Source organism: Haliotis rufescens, unplaced genomic scaffold (genome assembly GCF_023055435.1).
Source record: "Haliotis rufescens isolate VD_foot unplaced genomic scaffold, xgHalRufe1.0.p SCAF_7, whole genome shotgun sequence".
Taxonomy (NCBI): domain Eukaryota; kingdom Metazoa; phylum Mollusca; class Gastropoda; order Lepetellida; family Haliotidae; genus Haliotis; species Haliotis rufescens.
In genome coordinates, this window is record NW_025964361.1 from 16,251,880 (window position 1) to 16,273,501 (window position 21,622).

The 21,622-nt window shown below is 43.9% G+C and overlaps 1 protein-coding gene across 1 annotated transcript; it reads left to right on the forward strand.

Annotated features, from left to right (window-relative positions):
* The first annotated feature begins 1,093 nt into the window (after window positions 1-1,093).
* On the forward strand, window positions 1,094-3,134 carry LOC125376112 (alpha carbonic anhydrase 8-like). The gene is made up of 2 exons (XM_048387736.1): window positions 1,094-1,145; window positions 2,581-3,134. The coding sequence occupies exons 1-2, from the start codon at window positions 1,094-1,096 to the stop codon at window positions 3,132-3,134; spliced, it is 606 nt and encodes a 201-aa protein (XP_048243693.1).
* Window positions 3,135-21,622: the final 18,488 nt, after the last annotated feature.

Consider the following 21,622-nt stretch of genomic DNA (forward strand, 5'->3'; position numbering starts at 1 on the left):
ACCCCCCCCCCCCAGAAATTTAATTTTAATTTCAAAAAAGCAGACTGGACAAAATTCAACAACCTGTGCAATCAAATAGACATCCACAACATACACAATCAAGACAATGATACATTTAACACCAATTTCACAAACACAGTACACAAAATAGCAATCCAATGCATACCCACCATTAAGACATCCCCCAACCACACATCAGTCCCATGGTGGAGCCCCGACATTCAAAATTCTAGAAAGTTAAGGAAAAAAGCTCTCAATAAGGCTAAGCGGGATAAAACTAAAATCCCCTTAGCCATAGCTCTTAGAAATTCTACTAAGCAACTAATAAGAGCGGCCAAAAGAAAACATTTGGAACAATTTACAAGTACCTTGAAAATGGGAAAACAAAATACTAAAATTCTATGGAAAAAACTTAAATCAATAAAAGGTAACTCAAAAGCCCACTCATTCCCCACCTTTCCAAACTTAAATTCAGATAAAGAAAGGCTAATGCCATGGCTGCTCACTTCTCAGCAACTAGTAGCTCCACCAACCACATCCCAAGCATGCAAAACACAATCAAAAACCACCCCACCTACACACCAAGCCCCCCCCCCCCCTCCTTACTCACAAAGCATTCAACAAAATAATAAACATCCACGAACTACAAACAGCCATCCACAGCAAAAACTCCGCCCCAGCCACAGGTCCTGACAATATTAGTTACATCATCCTTAATCATCTCCCCTTGAAATTTCAAAAACTTTTACTACAACTTTACAATCAAATTTGGACTTCTGGCTCCATCCCCCAATCCTGGAAAACAGCACAGGTAGTACCGGTTCTAAAACCAGGGAAACCCTCAAAAGACCCGGATTCCTATAGACCTATTTCTCTGACGTCCCATATTTGTAAAATCATGGAATCCATTATTAATAATAGATTAAAATTCCAAATTTCTTCCCATGACCTTCTACAGGAGGACCAGAGCGGCTTTAGATCAAACTGCCAAACACTAGATCATATTTTACACCTGGAACATGACGTCAAAACTGCACTCGCCCAGAAACAATACACTCTGGCCATTTTTATAGACTTTAGTAAAGCTTTCGACATGGTTTGGCATAACGGCCTGATTCAAAAACTTAGAGAAAAAGACATAGATGGTAGAATTCTAAATTTCATACACTCAAAACTCATGCAGCAAAACTAGCCACCACACACCCATCCCCCTGCATAAATTTCAATACAAGTAAGGCCGAAGTCAAATCATTAATCAGAAAAAACATAAATAGTCAAAATTTCCAAATCAACATTCAAAATTTAAAGTCCAATTGGACTAAATCACTTTTCATCAAACCTGTTACCAAATGTCGAAACTTTACTAAGTCAATCATCACGGATAAAATCATTAACAGAATATTCAGTGGCCAAATCAACACAAATGCAACACTCCACAAACAAAACAGACACCCCCACCCTAACTGCATCCACTGTAATATACCAGAAAATCTAGATCACATCTTCAACCACTGCAAACAATACAAACCCCAACAAAATCATCTATACAACTCCCTCCCACCCCACTACAGAAACAACATTATTTTACTACTAAACCCGACTGATAACCCATCTAAATTCACCCACATAGCGAAATTTCTAAAGTCAACAAACCTAATTCACAGACTTTAGAACCATCCCAAACAAATCTTAGTCAATAACAGCTATTTACAAAATCACCATTTCTACAATTTAGGATCGGGATCCAAATTCTCAGCGCGGATTGCCTTCTCCGACGTCCGCGCGACAAATTCTCCCATAACCAGCCACTCATTTACATGTTCATTTATCCAGCCACATACCCAAGCCCAGCCAACTCGCTCCATACACCCGCGCGACAAATTCTCTCGTAACCAGCCACACAGTATCATGTTCAATTACCCAGCCACATACCCAAGCCCAGCCAACTCGCTCCAGACACACACCCCCACACACACATGCCTGACACCCCCCCCCCCCCCCCCCCCCCCGTAAATAACCAAGAGTCCTTTTTTCTTTTTTATTGTTACTGGTAGACTAGGTTACTTCCCCCCTTACCTTAAATCTTATTTTTAAATAGTGATATCACTATATTAGCATATCAGCCTAACTGATTTTTCCAGTATTTGTCTTTCCCACTAGATTCTTAAAGTAGCATAGGTTTCTCACAGCTGCATATCTCCCCACTAAACTATCTTATCCCTTTCACCAACTTTACTGTTTTCTTTTCTCTCTTTTCTCCTTTAATTATAGTTTTTTGGGCCAGTCGATTATACCCTTATTCCCCATTATTGTTTGTTTACATTAAAACCCGCCTGGCCCCGACTGCGAAATAGCCGACGGCTGAAGCGGTCGTAAAATCTCCTAAATCTCTCTCTGCCCTGCGAACACGTCCATCCAAGCTCTCAACACTCCAACCGACTATGAGAGATATCTCTAGGTCACTACCGAGGGAGCTTGTCTCCATCCTGGAGCCCTTGCTGGCTTAACGGGTTGGGGACTACTCCCTCAGGACTTCCTATAAGTCCAAAACCTCCACCATCTCCATCATCTTTGACTTAGGTAAAAAAAAGAGGCCTCTGGTCAAAGCCCCGGCCAAGACCAAGCCTAAGGAGAAACCCGCCCCGGCCCCTACCCCCGCTGCACCACTCCCGGTGAAGAGGAAAAGGCCGCCCAAGGTAAAGAAGTCCCCTCCAGTATCCATCATGGAGATCGAGGAAAGTCTTCCCACTACCCCTCCACCCCCAACAGCAGCGACGGAGCTCGCTCCCCTCGACTCCAGGGGGGAGGAGCCCTTCCGCTCACCCGAGGGGACAGGACATGGGAGGAAAAAGAGGAAGAGGAGAAGCATATTCTCCCCTGACACTACACCCATCCCAGCTACTCCTACCACCCAGTCCATAGAGTGCCAGACCGCCGACACTCCAGGCCCTGCACTCAATGACAGCCACACCCAGACCGCCCCACCACCAGTCCCGACTCTCCGCGACAGCCACACCCAGACCATCCCGGTCCGAGTGCCAAAGGAGATGCCAGAGGACGCGCGGATCTTACTCACCCGGGTAGCGGCAGGAATCAAGGACAAGTTCAAACATCTACCACCACCTGCCTGTTGAAAACGAACTAACAGGATCCATCCAAGCAGTCGCCCCCAACCAGCCATGGTTATGGTCCAGACCATAGAGGGCGAACGCTTTGAGCATGACATCCATAGCTTCAAGGACCTCAAGGAGTTCCTGGAACAGAGCGAAGTTGTCTACTCACACAACTTCGTCGCCGCCATGGCAGCCCGCCTCGTCGACGGATTCTTTCCAGTTATCTCCCGGGAGGAAAGCCACCTCGCAAACCTCTTCCTCACTGGCGTTCTCCTGTAAACGCCTCTGGTCGCCACACAAGCTCGCCTGCCGACGCCGTGCCTTCCCACGCTTGACCCCCTCGCCTCCAACCCACGCCCCAACTGTTCCATATTATTGAGTATTTTATTACCTCCCACCCCCCGCAGCTTTATTAGATTAGTCCTGTAAAAGTTACATTTTTTTGGGTCGCACTTCTTTATTTATTCATTACGCTTTTTTTCTCCCAATAGTATAAAGTGCTTCCCCGTGTGCGAAATACGCTTTGAGTCGGAAAGCGCACGTTAAATCTCCTAGGAACCTAACCTAACTTGCTGAGTCGTCGTCGTCATTTTTGTTTACCTTTTCGTTGGAGCGAGAAGTCATGTTCCCAATACGGGCCTGGAAAGCAAATTAACTGTCCTAGGACACATCTATATACAATACTATTCAACAGTCTAATCACGGAAATCAACAACTCGTCACTCTACTAGCCTACTGGGATTTCGAACACCCCTTCCCGGCCACAAGCCCAAGCCCGGGATTCGGACTCCCAGCGCAAGCCGGCTGGCCAGCCGCCATTAAAACACTGGGACTCACCCCCAAGCCCCCCCCCCCCCCCCCCCCCCACACGGACACGGGACAATCTACCAAGCTTCATAGATAAGTTGCCATACTATCTCCCCTACCAGTTTAGCAGTGTTATTCACTCCCAAAAAATAACAAAAGGAGGGGCACACCTCAAACCAAAAATCCTGCCCGATAAAACAGAAACACATACTTAATCTAAATAAAAATCTCAAGCAAACAGACCTTCCCAAACCAGCCAAAATCCCCCTTCTACAATACTACTCAGAGGACAACCCAGATGACCTTTATCCTGCCACTGATCACGACCTGGACTCATCCTTTAGCTCCTACACTCAACCACCCCCCCACCCAGCCAAAGCTACCAACCACCTTACCCCAACAAAGGGCCTACAATCATCAAGTAGCCCAAGGCCCCCCCCCCCCCCCCCCCCCCCCAACATCACCACAATCACAGCCGATGTTCACCCCATCCCACCACACAGGCCCGCGCCCCCCCTGTTTACCCTACCCCCCCCCCTACCCCCCCCAACCCAACCGCTACCCCCCCAATAATCTCCCAGACCCCAGCCTGCCCCACCCCACCCTAACCCATCCACCCGGCCCAAACTTATCCAAACCCCATTACCCACCTCCCTACCACCCCAATCCACCCCTACTCCCACCCCCCCCCCCCCCCCCCCCCCACACACACCCCGCCCAACTTCCCCCCACTAACCCCATCCCCCCACTCATCAACCCCACCCCCCACCCACACAACATCTCCAAACATAGAAAGGAACTCCTAACCAACAAACTACATCAACTCAAGTCTACACCGCCAGCCCACATCACCCCACAAAAACTCTACAACAACACAAACAAAATAGTAGAATTCATAATTGCAGCCATCATATTCAAACATCCCACAGTCAAAAAACTACACACACTGGCCATTAAGTCCAAAATCTACCAGAAGTCTTTCGCATCTCTCCAAACAGCTACTCTCAAACAAAAACAATAACTACAAACCTACCCATCCCATTACACCCCACCCCAACACACCCCCATTTGACCCAACCCAATTATGTCTATAATACAATGGAATTGTAACGGCCTGCGGGCCAACGGTCATGAACTTAAAGCCCTAATTTCCCTTAAAAAAATACATCATTGCCCTTCAGGAAACTTTCCTCTCACCAAAGAAAGAATTCCAAATTCCCGGGTTCCAAATGCTCCGCAAAGACCGCCCCCGCCCACAGAACACCCCCGGACCCCCCCACGGAGGACTCGCTCTATACATTCACAATACACTACACTACAACACCGTCTCAATCCCTACCCCAAACCTGGAAACACTAGCCATAGATACAACTTTCCACAAAACTAACATTAGAATAATAAACATTTATCACACAAAAACTATGCCGTTTAACACACAGGATCTTGTAATACTATCTCAGCACTTAACACCTAACACCATAATACTTGGTGATTTTAATGCTCATCACCCACTTTGGGGAACAAAAAATTACACAGATAAATTCGGAAGACTTCTGGTAGATTGGATAGATAACACAAACCTCATATCACTTAACGACAACCAACCCACTAGATACCCAACATCCAGCCTACAAAACCCCACAGCAGTTGACATAACACTTATAACAAACAAATTCTCATAACAAACCAGCTGGGATGCCAACACTGACACCTGGGGCAGTGACCACTGCCCCATCAAAATTGAAACAAATCTCATCCAACCCCCCCCCAACAAACAACGAACAACTCCCCCCCGGCAACACCAAACAAATTAACTTTAACTTTCACAAAGCCAACTGGCAACTTTTTACAAAACTCTGCAATCAAACTGACCCCCTAAAATACACAACAGCAATATCGACACCTTCAACACCAACCTAACCAATACATTATTCGACATCGCCAAACAATGCATCCCCACATCCAGACCAACCCCCTCCCACAACCCCGTCCCCTGGTGGAATGACGAAATCAAAACAGCCAGAATCCAAAGAAAAAGAGCCCTAAATAAAAGTAAAAGAAACAAGTTAAAGATCCCTGAGTTTATTTATCTAAGAAACCACACCAAACAACTAATAAAAACAGCCCGAAAACAACACTGGCAACTTTTCTGTAACTCCCTAAAAATTGGGGATAATAACTCAGGAAAAATCTGGAAAAAGCTTAAGGCAATCAAAGGTAACCCCCGAAAATTCGCCAATCCCAATTTAAAAGATTGCCCAACCAATAAAGATAAAGCCAACCACCTAGCCAACCATTTTGCTAACACCAGTAGCACGGCCAACTATATCACCAACTTTATTTAATTTCATGATTAACGACATTTTCTCAGACGTCAAACACTCGGACAAAATAACAACTGCCAAATTTGCAGATGACGTTTCCTTTTGGAGCTCTTCGGCCTCCATTAATCTATTAAAAACAAGAATCCAATCCGTCCTAGATAATATTCAAAATTGGGCTTCCAAGTGGGGTTTCCAAATAAACACTAAAAAAACCATTGGCATGCTATTCAAAAAACAATATATGCAAAATTATACACCCAAACTTCACCTTAATAATCAAGACATTACCTATCAAAAAGAAGCCAAATTCCTAGGTATCACATTCGACCAACACCTTACATGGGGCCCCCAAGTACTGAAAACGGTCAATTCTTGCGAAAAAGATTTAAATTTAATGAGAGCAATCAAAGGTAATAAATGGGGGTCCGACAAACAAACCCTACTCAACATATACAAAACACTCATCCAATCAAAAATAGACTATGCCGCTCCGGTCTTAAGCGGCATTACAACCACTAACTACAACAAATTAAAATCAATACAATACAAAGCCCTCAAGTTAGCTACCGGCACAAGGACTGGGACTTCACACAACGCCCTCCTATTAATCACCAATACACTCTCCATCAAACACCAAATCCAACAAACTATCCTCAACTACTGGGCTGGGGCCCAACACAACCCAATCTTCAAAACAATAAAACAAAAATACGATAACATCAACAAACAGACTTTACACAAATTTCAAAACACTCCAGACAAGGCACCATACATCACACACCTACATAAACTACTAATCACCCACAATCTAAACAATATAACTCACTCCCCCCCTTTAAATCAATTCATAGCTGACCTTCCTTCCCCCCTGTAGACACTTCCCTTCACCCACGGTTCACCCCTAGCAATGGCATCCCAGCTGAAAACAAGGCAAAACTAACACTCACCCACATCCATAATAACTGGCCCACGCACACCCACATCTACACAGACGCATCCCAATCAAACAACATCACAGGCTTAGGACTACATATAGATCAAACACCCCCGCTCACTACGAATTTCCACTATAAAAACCACACAAACAACAACACCGGCGAATTACTAGCCATTCTAACTGCAATACACGCTACTAAAACAATCAACCAACAAAAATTCCTAATCATCTCCGACTCACTTTCATCTCTTAAACAAATACAAAATAAACACTCCAAAACCCGGCCTGACCTCATTGCTAATATAATCACTCTCCCCAACCAACTTAAGGAAAAAAACAAACTTATTAATTTACTCTGGGTCCCAGGGCACACCAACATACCCGGTAACAACATAGCCCACACCGCAGCCAAAGTAGCCACCCAACAACCATCACTAGAAATATACTTCCACACGTCCAAGATAGAAACCAAGAATATAATCAAGAGATCCATAAAACTCCACAACTACAATAGTATTATACAAAACTGTAACTCCGTCTGGCTCAGATCAATCTTCACCCGTCCCAATTCTAAATGTCGCAACTTTAACACATCCAATCACCTAGACAACATCATTTCCAGAATTATTAGCGGTAACACAGCTCTCAACCAAACATTACACAAACAAGGAAGACACCCAGACGGAACCTGTACATACTGTAAATACCCTGAAGACTTGTACCATATTTTTAACAGCTGTCCTTTCTATAACTCTCTTCGCTCTGAACTCTATCAAGCTATCCCTCCAAACTTTAAACACAATCTTCCACTACTCTTCCAACCCTCCAATCCCCCCTACATCTTCAATGCCATAACACAATTTATCATTAAAGCCGATCTTCTCGACAAAATTTAGATTTTCCCAAATAAAACTAAAAAATCGAAATACTTCATCATCTAGCTAACTCCTGTCATTTTCGGATCGGGATCCAAATTCTCACCGCGAGTCGTCTTCTCCGACGTCCGCGCCACCAACTCCGATATCCACACACTAAACATAGATCCTCTTTTAACCAGCCAGCTCCCGCATAAGCCCACAACGCACGTTACCTTACCAAGCTATAACACCCCCCCCCCCCCCCCAGCCCCCCACCCCCGGGAATACCGGATTATACATTTCCCCCATTAAACCCTGTTTTTTTCTTTACTCACTCCCCCTATATTAACAATGCAGCATAACTGCATTTCTACCAGCCCAACTCTGCTATACTGACCAAACTTCCCCCCGGCAAGTTAAAAATACGGCCCATAATAATCTCCACACGCAAAAAGGCCTTAAGTAATACCATCCAGTACTCTCATAGCTTAGTCTAGGTTATTCCCCCGGTAGTTACAGTTTTTTGGGTATGGTGTTTTTCTTATTCAACATATTTATTATTTCTCCCCCACCTACCCCGTCCGCGAAATGCAATAAATGCGAAGCGGACGTAAAATCATTAATCAGCCAGTGGAAAAAAAGGAAGAGGAGAGACATCCCCTCACCTCAACCCTCCCCACGGCCTACCGCCACTGCGTCCACGCAATGCCAGACGCCCACTCCACCTCCACCTTCTCTAGCGGACAGTTTTGCCCAAACAGAAAATCCAAAACTGCCCTGCATGAACACCAGCCAAACCCAGACCTCCCCGACCGACAGCCCCGCACAGGGCAACGGATTCAAGGAAAAGGCCCTAGAGAAGGCAAATCAGGTAATCAAGTTTTACGACGAACACGAGGACATCCGCACGTCTGTCCTCACCAAAACGGAGAAGCTATACTCATCACCCAACGGGCCGCTCGTCATAAACCACACCATAGATGGGGAGGAGTTCGCACATGAAATCAACGACATCACGGACCTCTCCGACTTCTTCCTGGACGCGGACTTCCCCGTCAACAAGCACTTCATCGCCTTGGCTGCAGCAGAACTCACCCATCAGCTCTACAAGCCTCCCGCCACCCCTACGTCCAGGGAACAGAGACTCACCATGAGACTCCTTGCGGGAAACTGCAAGTAAACTCCTCTGGTCGCCACACAAGCCCGCCCACCGACGCCGTGCCTTCCCACGCTTGAACACACACCCCCCCCCCCCCCCCCCCCCCGCCCCCCCCCCCCCCCCTCCAACCCACGCCCCAACCTTTCCATATTATTGAGTACTTTTTTACCACCCACAATCAGTTGTGTCACAGGTCCCGTACTGTACACAACCCTCCGCGCCTACCAAGCTCGGTTCGCTCACCAGCTTAAACTGCACGGTTGTCTATCACCCAGACCCCTGGGACTGACAAATATGATCTTGGAAATGGAGATGGCGGACTTATGTCCAGAAATTTCAATTGTTGAGAGTTCGCCCAACTCTCAAGAGAACCAGCCCAGTTCTCGAAAGGGTCAGCCCAACCCAAATGAAGGGAATCCCTTCACTCTGGTCACCAGAAAAACTGCCAAAAAAACAGCCAACTTGACTTATAGTCAAGCCGCGCTAAATGTCCCTGACCGTTTTCAGGACAGATTCACGTTCTCAGGAACTAAAAACAAAGAAAATATTGATTATAGTGCCCTATGGGCTCAAGGCATGCTGAAACGCAAACAGCCTCAATCTAGCCCACCTAAGGCTAAAATGGTACAGAAAAGAAAAAAAATGGTCTCATCAGAATCAAAGACACAACAAAATAGAAGACCACAAACCAAATGGGAAAAAGTAGTCTTTAGCGCAGACTTCTCCCAAGATCTTAATAAGATCCTAACAGCTCAAGATATTGCCAAAGAGCTGAAGCACAAAAATATTATTCGAATAAATAAATGTGGAAGAGGGTATGTTGTTGTCGGGGACAACCTCACAGAGTCAATTGATATGCCCAAAAGCATAAACGGGATCAAACTAAAATGGGATACCCCAAAGTGGCTTAGCAATGTCAGATGTGCGGTACATCTAGGCAAAAAAATTAATGACGACGAGCTTTATCAAATTGTCTGTCAAGCCCAAAAGAAAGTCACTCAACCTACAATCCTGTCGGCATTCAGGATCAAATCAATGGGCACAAACAACACACGAGTAGTAATACTCACATTACTTGGACAGTCAGTCCCCGGCCACCTTAATCTAGGTGGTAAGGACATAGAGACCTTGCCATACAGGAAAAGGCCAACCCAATGCACAAACTGTATGCTCTATGGACATACAAAAACATCATGTAACCAGCCACCCAAGTGTAAAAACTGCTCCCGAGTTTCTTGCAAAGAAAACTGCAACACATGGTGTACAAACTGCAGGAAAGAGGGTTATTCATCCTTGGCGCCGAAATGTCCTAAACGCTTGCTCATCAGCATACCTATAAATAAAATACCTACTCAGCAATCTGGCTACAACAAAAAATCCAACCGGAGGATCTAAATACTCTCAAACAACTAAGCACCAAATCATCCATCTTCTTAGGAGACTTTAACGCCCACCACCCCTCCTGGGGCACGGGGGATAAACTAGATAACCACGGCAAACTAATTTCAGAATGGATAGAGGCCAACGATCTAGTACTTCTAAATAATAACCAACCCACTAGATACGATAAAAGCAATAACAACATGTCGGCTATCGACCTAACAATCTGCACAGCAGATCTAGCTCAAAGCACACAATGGGAAGTTCACGACGCCCCCCTAGGAAGTGACCACTTCCCAATAAATATAACCATAGGAAATACTAACGTCCCCCACCAAACTGAAAGCTCAGAGCCCAAATTCAATTACAATAAAGCTAACTGGGACAAATTCCAAGATATTTGCAATCAAGTAAACCTACAAAACATAGAAAATAATGACCCAGAAATATACTGCCAGAACTTAACCAACTTCATAATTAACACAGCCAAAAGCGCAATCCCTTTCAAAAAACCAAATAAATCAGGTAGGCCCTCGGTACCTTGGTGGAACGAGGAAATAGAACAAACTAGGAAAAAACGTAAATCAGCCTTCAATAAAGCCAAACGCGACCATAATCACATACCGGTAGCTCACCAACTAAACCACCAAGTCCAAACACTAGTCAAAATAGCAAAAACCAGAGACTGGAAAAAATTCTGCGAGGGACTAAATAATCGCACAGATGCCAGAACAGTCTGGCGCAAAATCCACGCCGTCAGAGGCTTAAAAAAACAAAAAAAAACGCCTAACATAAACAACTCAAATACTCCCAGCGAAAAAGCAAATAACCTAGCAAACCACTTTTCGGCAATAAGTAGCAATAACAACTTCAGCCATAAATTCAAACAAAAACTCCAGGCAGAAACCAAACCTATCCAAGAACCAAACAATAACAACCTAGAAATAAACCAACCGTACACAATAGAAGAACTAAACCACGTACTTCAAAATAGGAAAAAAGGAACAGCCCCAGGTCTAGACTTAACTTCCTACCAAATAATCAAAAAACTCCCGCCCAAACTACTCCAGTCACTACTAAAACTCTATAATCTAATTTATCTAAACGGCCAGGTTCCAAATCCTTGGAAAGAAGCTCTCATTATCCCCATCCCTAAACCCGGTAAACCAGCCAACCAAGCCAACTCCTATAGGCCAATATCGCTCACCTCTAACCTATGCAAAGTAATGGAATCCATGGCAAAAAATAGACTCCAACACTACTTAACCCAAAATAATATAATTAATTCAGACCAAAGCGGTTTTACTCCCGGCCGCTCAACCCTAGATAACCTAGCACGTCTAGAACAGGATATTAAAACAGGACAACTAAATAAACAATATACTACAGGCATCTTTCTGGACTTTTCCAAAGCCTTCGATATGGTATGGCACAACGGGCTAATCCAAAAACTTAAAAAAATAGGACTAAAAGGTCAAATCATAAACTACATCCAAAGTTTCCTTAAAAACCGTAAAATCACAGTGGGTATAGACCAGGCCTTGTCGGACCAGTGTCCACTAGAAAACGGCACACCCCAAGGCAGCATTCTTAGCCCCACACTATTCAACATAATGATAAACGATCTCTTTGATGGCTTATCCCCTAAAATAAATACTTCCAAATTTGCAGATGACGGAGCCCTCTGGATCCGTTCTAAAAGTATTTTAACATCCCAGGACTTACTCCAGAAATCACTAAACAAAATACAACAATGGGCCGATAAATGGGGGTTCTCCCTAAACACTGAAAAAACCACAGGAATAGTATTTAAACATAAAAATATGACACGGGCCACCCCCACCCTTAAACTAAACAACAAACCAATCCAATTTCAGAAACAAACTAAATTCTTAGGACTAATATTCGACGAACATCTCTCCTGGGATGCCCACGTCCAAAACCTAACCACAAGATGTAGCAAAGATTTAAACACACTAAGATGTCTAACCGGCTCCAACTGGGGTGCCTCTAAAGATACCCTCCTCAGCCTCTATACATCCCTAATCAGATCCAAACTAGACTACGGCTGTGCCATATACGATACCTTAAACGAAACATTAACCAAAAAACTAGATTCAATCCAATACCAAGCCCTCAAATTAGTCACACGTACCCAACAAGGCACCTCCCTTACGTCACTTCAGGCCCTCACAGGAGAAATGCCGCTAAACCTACGTAGGCAACACTTAACACTAAACTTCTGGGCAGCTTCTCAATCAAACCCTCTTCTACAAAATCTCCTAAACCTAAACATACGTCCCCAAAACCAGGCACTAACTAGGAAACACCCTCTACTCACTCCAATTTCCCAACGTATTATAAACTACCGCAACGAACACCAAATAGGGAACCTACAACAAAACTGCAAAAAATCCAACGTATTCACCCCAAAACTTAAAATCCCCAAAATAGACACTTCCCTAGCCAAAACAATAAACAAACAAACTGACCCTAACATAGCTAAATCCACCTCACTAGCCTACATACATCAAAACTGGCCAAATTGGTGCCACATCTACACAGATGGATCTGCTGATCCATTCACAAATCACACAGGTTTCGGAGTCCACATAGCCCAACCAATAAGAAATACGCAATCCTTCCGACTCCCAAACAACCAATCTATCTTCACCGCAGAACTCATGGGTATCGCCACGGCCCTCCACAGCCATCACACTAAAAACCAAAATAAAATCCTAATACTCTCAGACTCACTAAGTGGACTCCAGGCCCTCCAAAGCAAAAACACCAAAAACCGCCCCAAATTAATAAACCAAATTCTCAAAAGTATAGATAAATTAACAGAGGCAGGCAAAAACATAGTACTCACCTGGATACCAGCCCACGTAGGAATATACGGTAATGAGAACGCCGACCAAGCCGCTAAACAGTCCCTAAAAATACCAGAGATAAGCCTTAAGCTACCAATAAGTAAATCAGAGATCAAAAGTATCAACAAACACAAAATCACCCAAAAATGGCATAGCCTCTATCAAAACACAAACACCCAAATCATAAAAGTCCTCAAAAAACCCCTTACCAAACCAAAAATCCTCCATCCATCCAAAAAAATCGATAGAATAATCACCAAACTCCAAACAGGACACACCAAACTAAATAACCATCTTCTAAAACTAAAAAAACACGCAAACGGGAAGTGTCCACACTGCACTCACCCAGAAACCATAGACCACGTACTACTACATTGCACCCACTACCTCATCCAACGTACAACATTACAAACCAACCTAAATCCAAATAAAGCTCTTACCTTAGAAGCAATCCTCAACCCCCAAAATAAAATAGAAAACTTCAAAGCCCTAGGCATTTACCTAACCAAAACAGACCTAATTAATCGTATCTAAAAATTCACTAAACCACCAACACTAAACATCTAAAAACAACAACTCACCCCCACACACTCCCTTAGTCCCAACCACTCCCCCAAGGCATGTCTTCCAAATCTCAAAATTTCAAAACTTTATATAAGCAACCACTAAACCCCCCTCCTTGGTTGCACTCTTCTCGCTTCCCCTTTTATATCACTAAATGGCCCGGCCGGGCCCGTGTGCGAAATACGCTCCAGTCGGAAAGCGCACGTAAAATCCCCTAATATAAGTAAGTAAGTAAGCAATCTGAATCCAAATCTATTCAACCCACTGAGGTCGAAAAAACCCAAGCGACTACTGATCACTCTACTGAGCAAACAATGGAATCTGTGAGCACTGAGCAAACAATCGAATCTGTGAGCACTGATCCGCCTGCTCACAGGCACAAAGCCACTGCAAAACGCAAGGGAAAAAAGACCCAAGCTCCCCAATCAAACCCCATGCCTTCTAATCCTCAAACTGAGGAACACAGCAACCGAATCAGTCAGGCAAAGAAAACACCAGCTCATGGTAAACAAAAGGCTCAGAACACAAACAAAGTTGTAGAGTTCTTTGCCACGGCAAACAATCGAATCTGTGAGCACTGATCCGCCTGCTCACAGGCACAAAGCCACTGCAAAACGCAAGGGAAAAAAGACCCAAGCTCCCCAATCAAACCCCATGCCTTCTAATCCTCAAACTGAGGAACACAGCAACCGAATCAGTCAGGCAAAGAAAACACCAGCTCATGGTAAACAAAAGGCTCAGAACACAAACAAAGTTGTAGAGTTCTTTGCCACGGCATTGATCCAAATTACAAGCAGAAAAATGAGTGTCAAAGCCAAAGCCACCTGCATCCTCAAACTGGCTTCCAAAATAATGAAATACAAAGGAACAAAGAAACAGTTCCTAAATAGGGTATGCCCTAAAACTCAATAAGCGCTCATCTATAAATTATCATGGACTTGTTTTTACTACAGTGGAACGCAAATGGCCTTAAGAGCCACGGCAATGAACTGACTGCACTCGTCAAAAAAAAGGTGATGAAGCCTCATGTCATTCTAATACAGGAGACTAAACTCAGTGAAAAAGCCAAATTCACACTACCTGGGTACACCCAATATAGAAAAGACAGAAAAAGACTTATGCCTGGCAACAAGGGAGGAGGACTAATCACCCTTGTCCACGACAGCTGTACCTCCAAAAATATTGAAGCAAACGTAGGAAACCTTGAAACCCAAGTAATCTCCCTAAAACTAGCAAATGGCAACGAATTACGCATAGCTAACATATACCACAGGGTTACCCATGAAACGAACATGGAAGAGCGAACAAAACTAGCTCAAATAGTAGGCAAAAATGGGATAATCCTTGGTGACTTTAATGCCCACAGCCCTCTTTGGGAAGACAGGAATGATTCATGCAAATACGGCAAAATGGTAGAGAAATGGGTTGAGGAGGACAATCTCATAACTCTGAACAACGGCAGTCACACACGTTATGACCAAGTCCACAACACGTGGAGTTCAATTGATCTCACAATTGCCACCAAAAACCTCGCCTCACATTGCCAATGGCAAGTCCATGACGACACCTGGGGAAGCGATCACCTTCCTATACTCACCTACATAGGTAGCCCACCACAATTAGAGGAACAGCCCAATGCTCAGCCCACATGGGACTATGCAAATTCAGGAAGGAATGTATATCATTCAAATCCTCAGAAATTGCCTCGGATGATCCTGATCTTTTTTGCCAAAATCTCACCTCAGCAATTATTGCCGCAGTTGAAAAATCAATTCCAAAAAAAGAGCACAAAACTGGCAAAACGCCGGTACCATGGTGGAACAGGGAAATAGCAAAAGCTAGGAGAGTGAGAAAGAAAGCCCTAAATAGGTCAAAAAGGGATAAATCAGCCTTTGTCCAAGTCCGAGCAGCCAGGACGAAAGTAAGACAACTCATAGACGATTCTAAAAAAGAGTCATGGCAGACCTTCTGCAAATCCCTTAATGAGAAAACAAATGCTAAAACAGTCTGGAGCAAAATACACGCAATCAGGGTTAAGCGTAAACCCACAAAAATTCCCAAGTTAGCCAACGCCCATACAGTCAAAGAAAAGGCCAACATTCTAGCTAAGCACTTCTCGTCTGTCAGCAGCAACACAAACTGCAGTGAAGAATTCAAACAGGAGAAAATGCTTATGCCTAAGATCTCAAAACGGCCGCAAAGCAATCATCTGGCATACAATATACCATTTACTGTGACAGAGTTTGATGATGCGATACAGCATAGAAAAGGCACAGCACCTGGTCTTGACACAACCAGCTACGAGATATTGAAAAACCTACCTGATCAAACCAAAGGCTTACTCACTGAGTTGTATAACACGATATGGTCCAAAGGAGAAGTCCCAAAAGCATGGAAACATGCTGCGGTTATCCCGCTGCTAAAGCAAGGGAAAGACGAAGCCCTACCAAACTCTTATCGACCGATCTCACTCACCTCAAACATGTGCATAGCCATGGAAGCCATGGTTACAAAAAGGCTCATGCATCATCTTGAAACTGGCAACCACATAAAACCTGACCAAAGTGGCTTCAGGAAGGGACACTCGTGTCTAGATCATATTCTAAAACTGGAAAATGAAATAAAAAAAGCCCAATTAAACAGACAATACCTAGCCGCAGTATTTCTGGACTTCAGCAAAGCCTTCGACATGGTATGGCATGACGGACTCCTCTCAAAACTATCACAAAATGGAGTTGAAGGGAACATGGCAAACTTCATAGACAGCTTCCTGCAAGACAGGTCGCTATCAGTTAAAATAGGGAACAATCGATCGGATCCTATGGCAATGGACAATGGCACGCCACAAGGCAGCATTATAAGCCCAACCCTGTTTAATATCATGATCAATGATCTTTTTGACCATGTCAACTCTCCTACCCAAACGTCTAAGTTCGCTGATGACGGTGCAATATGGGTAAAGCACAGAGATATCTCACAAATCAGAAAAAAACTCCAGTCAGCCCTGGACGGAATAGATCAATGGTGCAACAAATGGGGATTCACCCTTTCAAGTGAAAAAACTGTTGGAGTTCTATTCAAACGCCGGGGGAAAGATGCTATGATACCCCGTGTCTCCATAAAAGGCAAAGCTATCAAATTCGAAAAATCTGCAATATTTCTTGGGGTTATCCTTGATCAGCACCTCACTTGGCGCAAGCATATAGAATATGTGGAAAACAGATGTCAAAAAGACCTGAACGTATTACGGGCAATTTCAGGCACATCTTGGGGCACATCGAGGGACACTCAGCTGGACCTCTACAAAGCTCTTATCAGATCAAAAATTGACTATGGTTGTGAGGCTTTTCACTCAGCATCAAATACTGTCTTGAGGCGCCTAGACAGAATACAATACAAAGCCCTAATGCTGGCCACAGGCGCAGCGACAGGCACCTCACTAGAAGCACTACAAGTAGAAACGGGAGAACTCCCATTGAAACTAAGAAAAGAGCAGGCAATATTATCGTTCTGGGGACGAACATCAAACCCTTTGGTTAAAAAGATATGGCAAGACAAAAACGCTCGAGATGAAGCCCTAGCTCGAAAAAATCCCTCACTAAAGCCATCTGGGATATTAGTACGTGAACTCATTCGAAGTCACAATTGCGATGACATTCAGCCTCCAGAAAGTCACTACAAAGGGTTACACCCTCCCTGGACGTTACAAACTCCCAAAGTTGACACTGCTTTAACATCAGAAGTCGCTAAAAAAGAAAACCCAACCCTACTACGATCAGTAGCTATCACTAAAATTCAAACTACCTGGGACAGCTGGGCCCATATATACACTGATGGATCCAAGAATCCTATCAACAACAGTGCTGGTTACGGGATCCATATCCACAGCTACAAACCCCAAGCTCATTCAGTTCGCTTGCCTGATGGTCAGTCAGTATTCACGGCTGAATTGGAGGCAATTCATCATGCACTCAAACTCATACCGGAACTCCCGGAAGCAAAGGCAGTCGTCCTATCAGACTCGCTAAGTGCACTTCAGGCCATCAGTGGGAGAAACTCAAACTCAAGGCCAAACACAGTCAACAATATTCTATACGAATATACAAAACTATCGGACCAAGGGCAACAGGTGGAGCTGTGTTGGATCCCCTCTCACATAGATATTCATGGAAATGAAAAAGCAGACTCACTGGCGAAGCTAGCTCTAGACAAAGCGGATATACAGCCTATTCCCTTTAGTAAACTAGAGATAAAAAGCAAAATCAAAGCCTCCATAGCAAAAAGATGGCAAGCCCAATGGGACGCAAGTAAGATCGGCAGATGGCTATACAAAATTCAACCCAAGGTCCAACAAAAGCCATACTCATACTCAAATGAAAGGAAAATTGAAATTGCTATCTCACGCCTCAGACTCGGTCACAAAAAGCACTATGACAAGGTTTGTTCATCTTGCAATCAGGCTGAAACCATTGACCATGTGTTACTAGAATGTCAAGACCATGCCCCAGCCCGGGCTAGGTTAAAACAAGAATTGCAGTTAGATCCGCTATCTGTAATAAATCTCCTAAAGCCAAGAGATGCAATAGCGAAGGCCAAACTAACTCTATTTCTGAGAGATGGACAGCTGCTCGAACGTATATAAACAGAGCAGCCAAGGATAAAAATGAAATCATATCAATATATGAAAATAGAAATCATATCAATGCAAAAACAGAAATTATGTGAACACCGAACTCACAATAGATATGTGAACCCTTCTCACACACAGGAGTCCCAAAGAGGGACAGGTCGGCCGAAATTGCCTAGGCAGAAGGCGACCTCTTAAACACCTAACAACAACAACTGAGTGGAAAAAAAGGAAGAGGAGAGACATCCCCTCACCTCAACCCTCCCCACGGCCTACCGCCACTGCGTCCACGCAATGCCAGACGCCCACTCCACCTCCACCTTCTCTAGCGGACAGTTTTGCCCAAACAGAAAATCCAAAACTGCCCTGCATGAACACCAGCCAAACCCAGACCTCCCCGACCGACAGCCCCGCACAGGGCAACGGATTCAAGGAAAAGGCCCTAGAGAAGGCAAATCAGGTAATCAAGTTTTACGACGAACACGAGGACATCCGCACGTCTGTCCTCACCAAAACGGAGAAGCTATACTCATCACCCAACGGGCCGCTCGTCATAAACCACACCATAGATGGGGAGGAGTTCGCACATGAAATCAACGACATCACGGACCTCTCCGACTCCTTCCTGGACGCGGACTTCCCCGTCAACAAGCACTTCATCTGCTTGGCCGAAGCAGAACTCACCCATCAGCTCTACAAGCCTCCCACCACCCCTACGTCCAGGGAACAGAGACTCACCATGAGACTCCTTGCGGGAAACTGCAAGTAAACTCCTCTGGTCGCCACACAAGCCCGCCCACCGACGCCGTGCCTTCCCACGCTTGAACACCCCCTCCCTCCAACCCACGCCCCAACTTTTCCATATTATTGAGTACTTTTTTACCACCCACACCCACCCAGCCAACCCCCTCCCCCCGCAGCTTTATTAGATTAGTCCTGTAAAAGTTACATTTTTTTGGGTCGCACTTCTTTATTTATTCATTACGCTTTTTTTCTCCCAATAGTATAAAGTGCTTCCCCGTGTGCGAAATACGCTATGAGTCGGAAAGCGCACGTTAAATCTCCTAGGTAACCTAACCTAACCTGAGTTTGTTTGGGAGGGTCTAAATTTGTTCTATTAAGTTGGTGTCCTTGAGAAAGGTGGCTATTTGTAGGTAAGAGGCTGGTGGATTGTCGGGTTTGAATAGCATTGTAATATTGTTGTTGTATTTGGGTGGGAGAGAGTTGTATAGTGTTAGCTGTTGTTGTTTATATTTGCTGCAGGTGGTGAATATGTGTTTTATGTCTTCTATTGTATTGCAGTGAATGCAGTTTGGGCTTGTATGTCTGTTTTGCTTGTATAGTGTTGCGTTTAAGTTGGTTTGGTTGCTTTGTATTCTGTTTATGACTTTGTCTGCTAAGATGGAGTTTGTGTAGTTTTTGCATTTTGTTGTTGGTTTGCTGAATAGTGTTTTGATCCATTGGGATTTACATTTTTGGATGTTATTGCTAAAGTTTTGTTGTATTATATTGTGTTTTATTAGTGTTTTTGTTTCGGTTTTGCTTGTGTGAAATTGTAAAGTGGGTATTTTGTCAGTTGTAGCTATTTTTGCTGTTTGGTCTGCAATTTGGTTTCCTGGTATGCCCGAATGGCTGGGTATCCATACTAATGTTATTGTTTTGTTGGCTGTTTTGAGTTTTGTGTGGGTGTTTATTATTTGTTTGATTAAGTCGGGTCTGCATTTGGAAGATTTGTCAGCTATTTGTTTTATTGAGTTTAATGAGTCAGAAATGATGATGTTTTTGTTATGGTTTGATGTTTCTGCTTGTTTGTAGGCTTGGAGAATGGCTAATAACTGCTGTGTTTGTATGTGAGTAGTTTGCATATTGGTATTTCTTTGTGCTTTGTGTGGGCTGTGTTGTATGGATACCCAGCCCTGTTATTTTGTTTTTACTGTTGTATGATGCATCTGTATAGATGTGTGTATGTTCCGGCCAGTTGTCGTGGATATAATTAAGTGATATTATTCCCTTTTCTATGTTTGTAAGTTTGTTATGCTTGTTGTATATTTTTGCTAGAGATGTGTCTGTTTCGGGGGGGGGGGGGGGGGGGGGGGAGGTCAAGAATATATGAGTTGTCTGGGGGTGAGTGAGTTATATGTTCTAGATAGTGTGTTTTAATGAGATTTTGCAAGTGTGTTATGAAGGGTGCTATGTTTGTCTTGTTTTTAAACTTTTTTAGGGTAGCTGGTCTTGAGTTTTTGTATTTATGGAGTATTTCGTTGTAAATGGGGTTTTGTTGTGACCCAGCCCAGTAACTAAGTATAGATTGATGTCGTTTAAGTTGAATTGATGTAATGCCTGTGATGATTTGGAGTGTATTAAGGGAGGTGCCATTTCTAGTCCCCAGGGCTATCTTGAGGGCCTTATATTGTAATGAATTGAGCTTTTTTTCCAGTTTATCTGTTAAAGAGTGGAGAACCGGAGCGGCATAATCTATTTTTGCTTGAATAAGAGTTTTGTATATGTTTAATAATGTTTGTTTGTCAGCTCCCCAGTGAGAGCCGCTGATGGCTCTCATTAGATTAATATCTTTTTGGCAGGAGTTGACCACGTTATTGATGTGGGGAGCCCATGTAAGATGTTGGTCAAATGTGACTCCTAGGAATTTTGCTTCTTTTTGGAATTTTATATTTTCTTTAAGAAGTGTAAGTTTGGGTGTTAAATTTGGCATAAAGGGTTTTTTGAAGACAATGCCGATGTTTTTTTTGGTGTTAATTTTGAACCCCCATTGGGAAGCCCAGTTTTCTAGTTTCGAAAGAGTTGGTTTGATTCTATTTTCAATTTGTTTTATGGATGTTGATGACGACCAAAATGATATATCATCACCGAATTTTGCTGTGGTGGTATTTTTTGGGGTAGATGGGAATATGTCGTCAATCATTAGATTAAATAGGGTGGGGGACAGGATACTTCCATGGGGGGGTGCCATTTTCAAGAGT

What these genes read in the sequence shown, in the direction of transcription:
- LOC125376112 (XM_048387736.1), top strand. Translation starts at nt 1,094, where the DNA reads ATGGTTTGGCATAACGGCCTGATTCAAAAACTTAGAGAAAAAGACATA. An exon ending in TAGAGAAAAAGACATAGATG is followed by an intron (nt 1,146 to 2,580) that starts GTAGAATTCTAA and finishes TCTTTGACTTAG; the next exon opens with GTAAAAAAAAGAGGCCTCTG.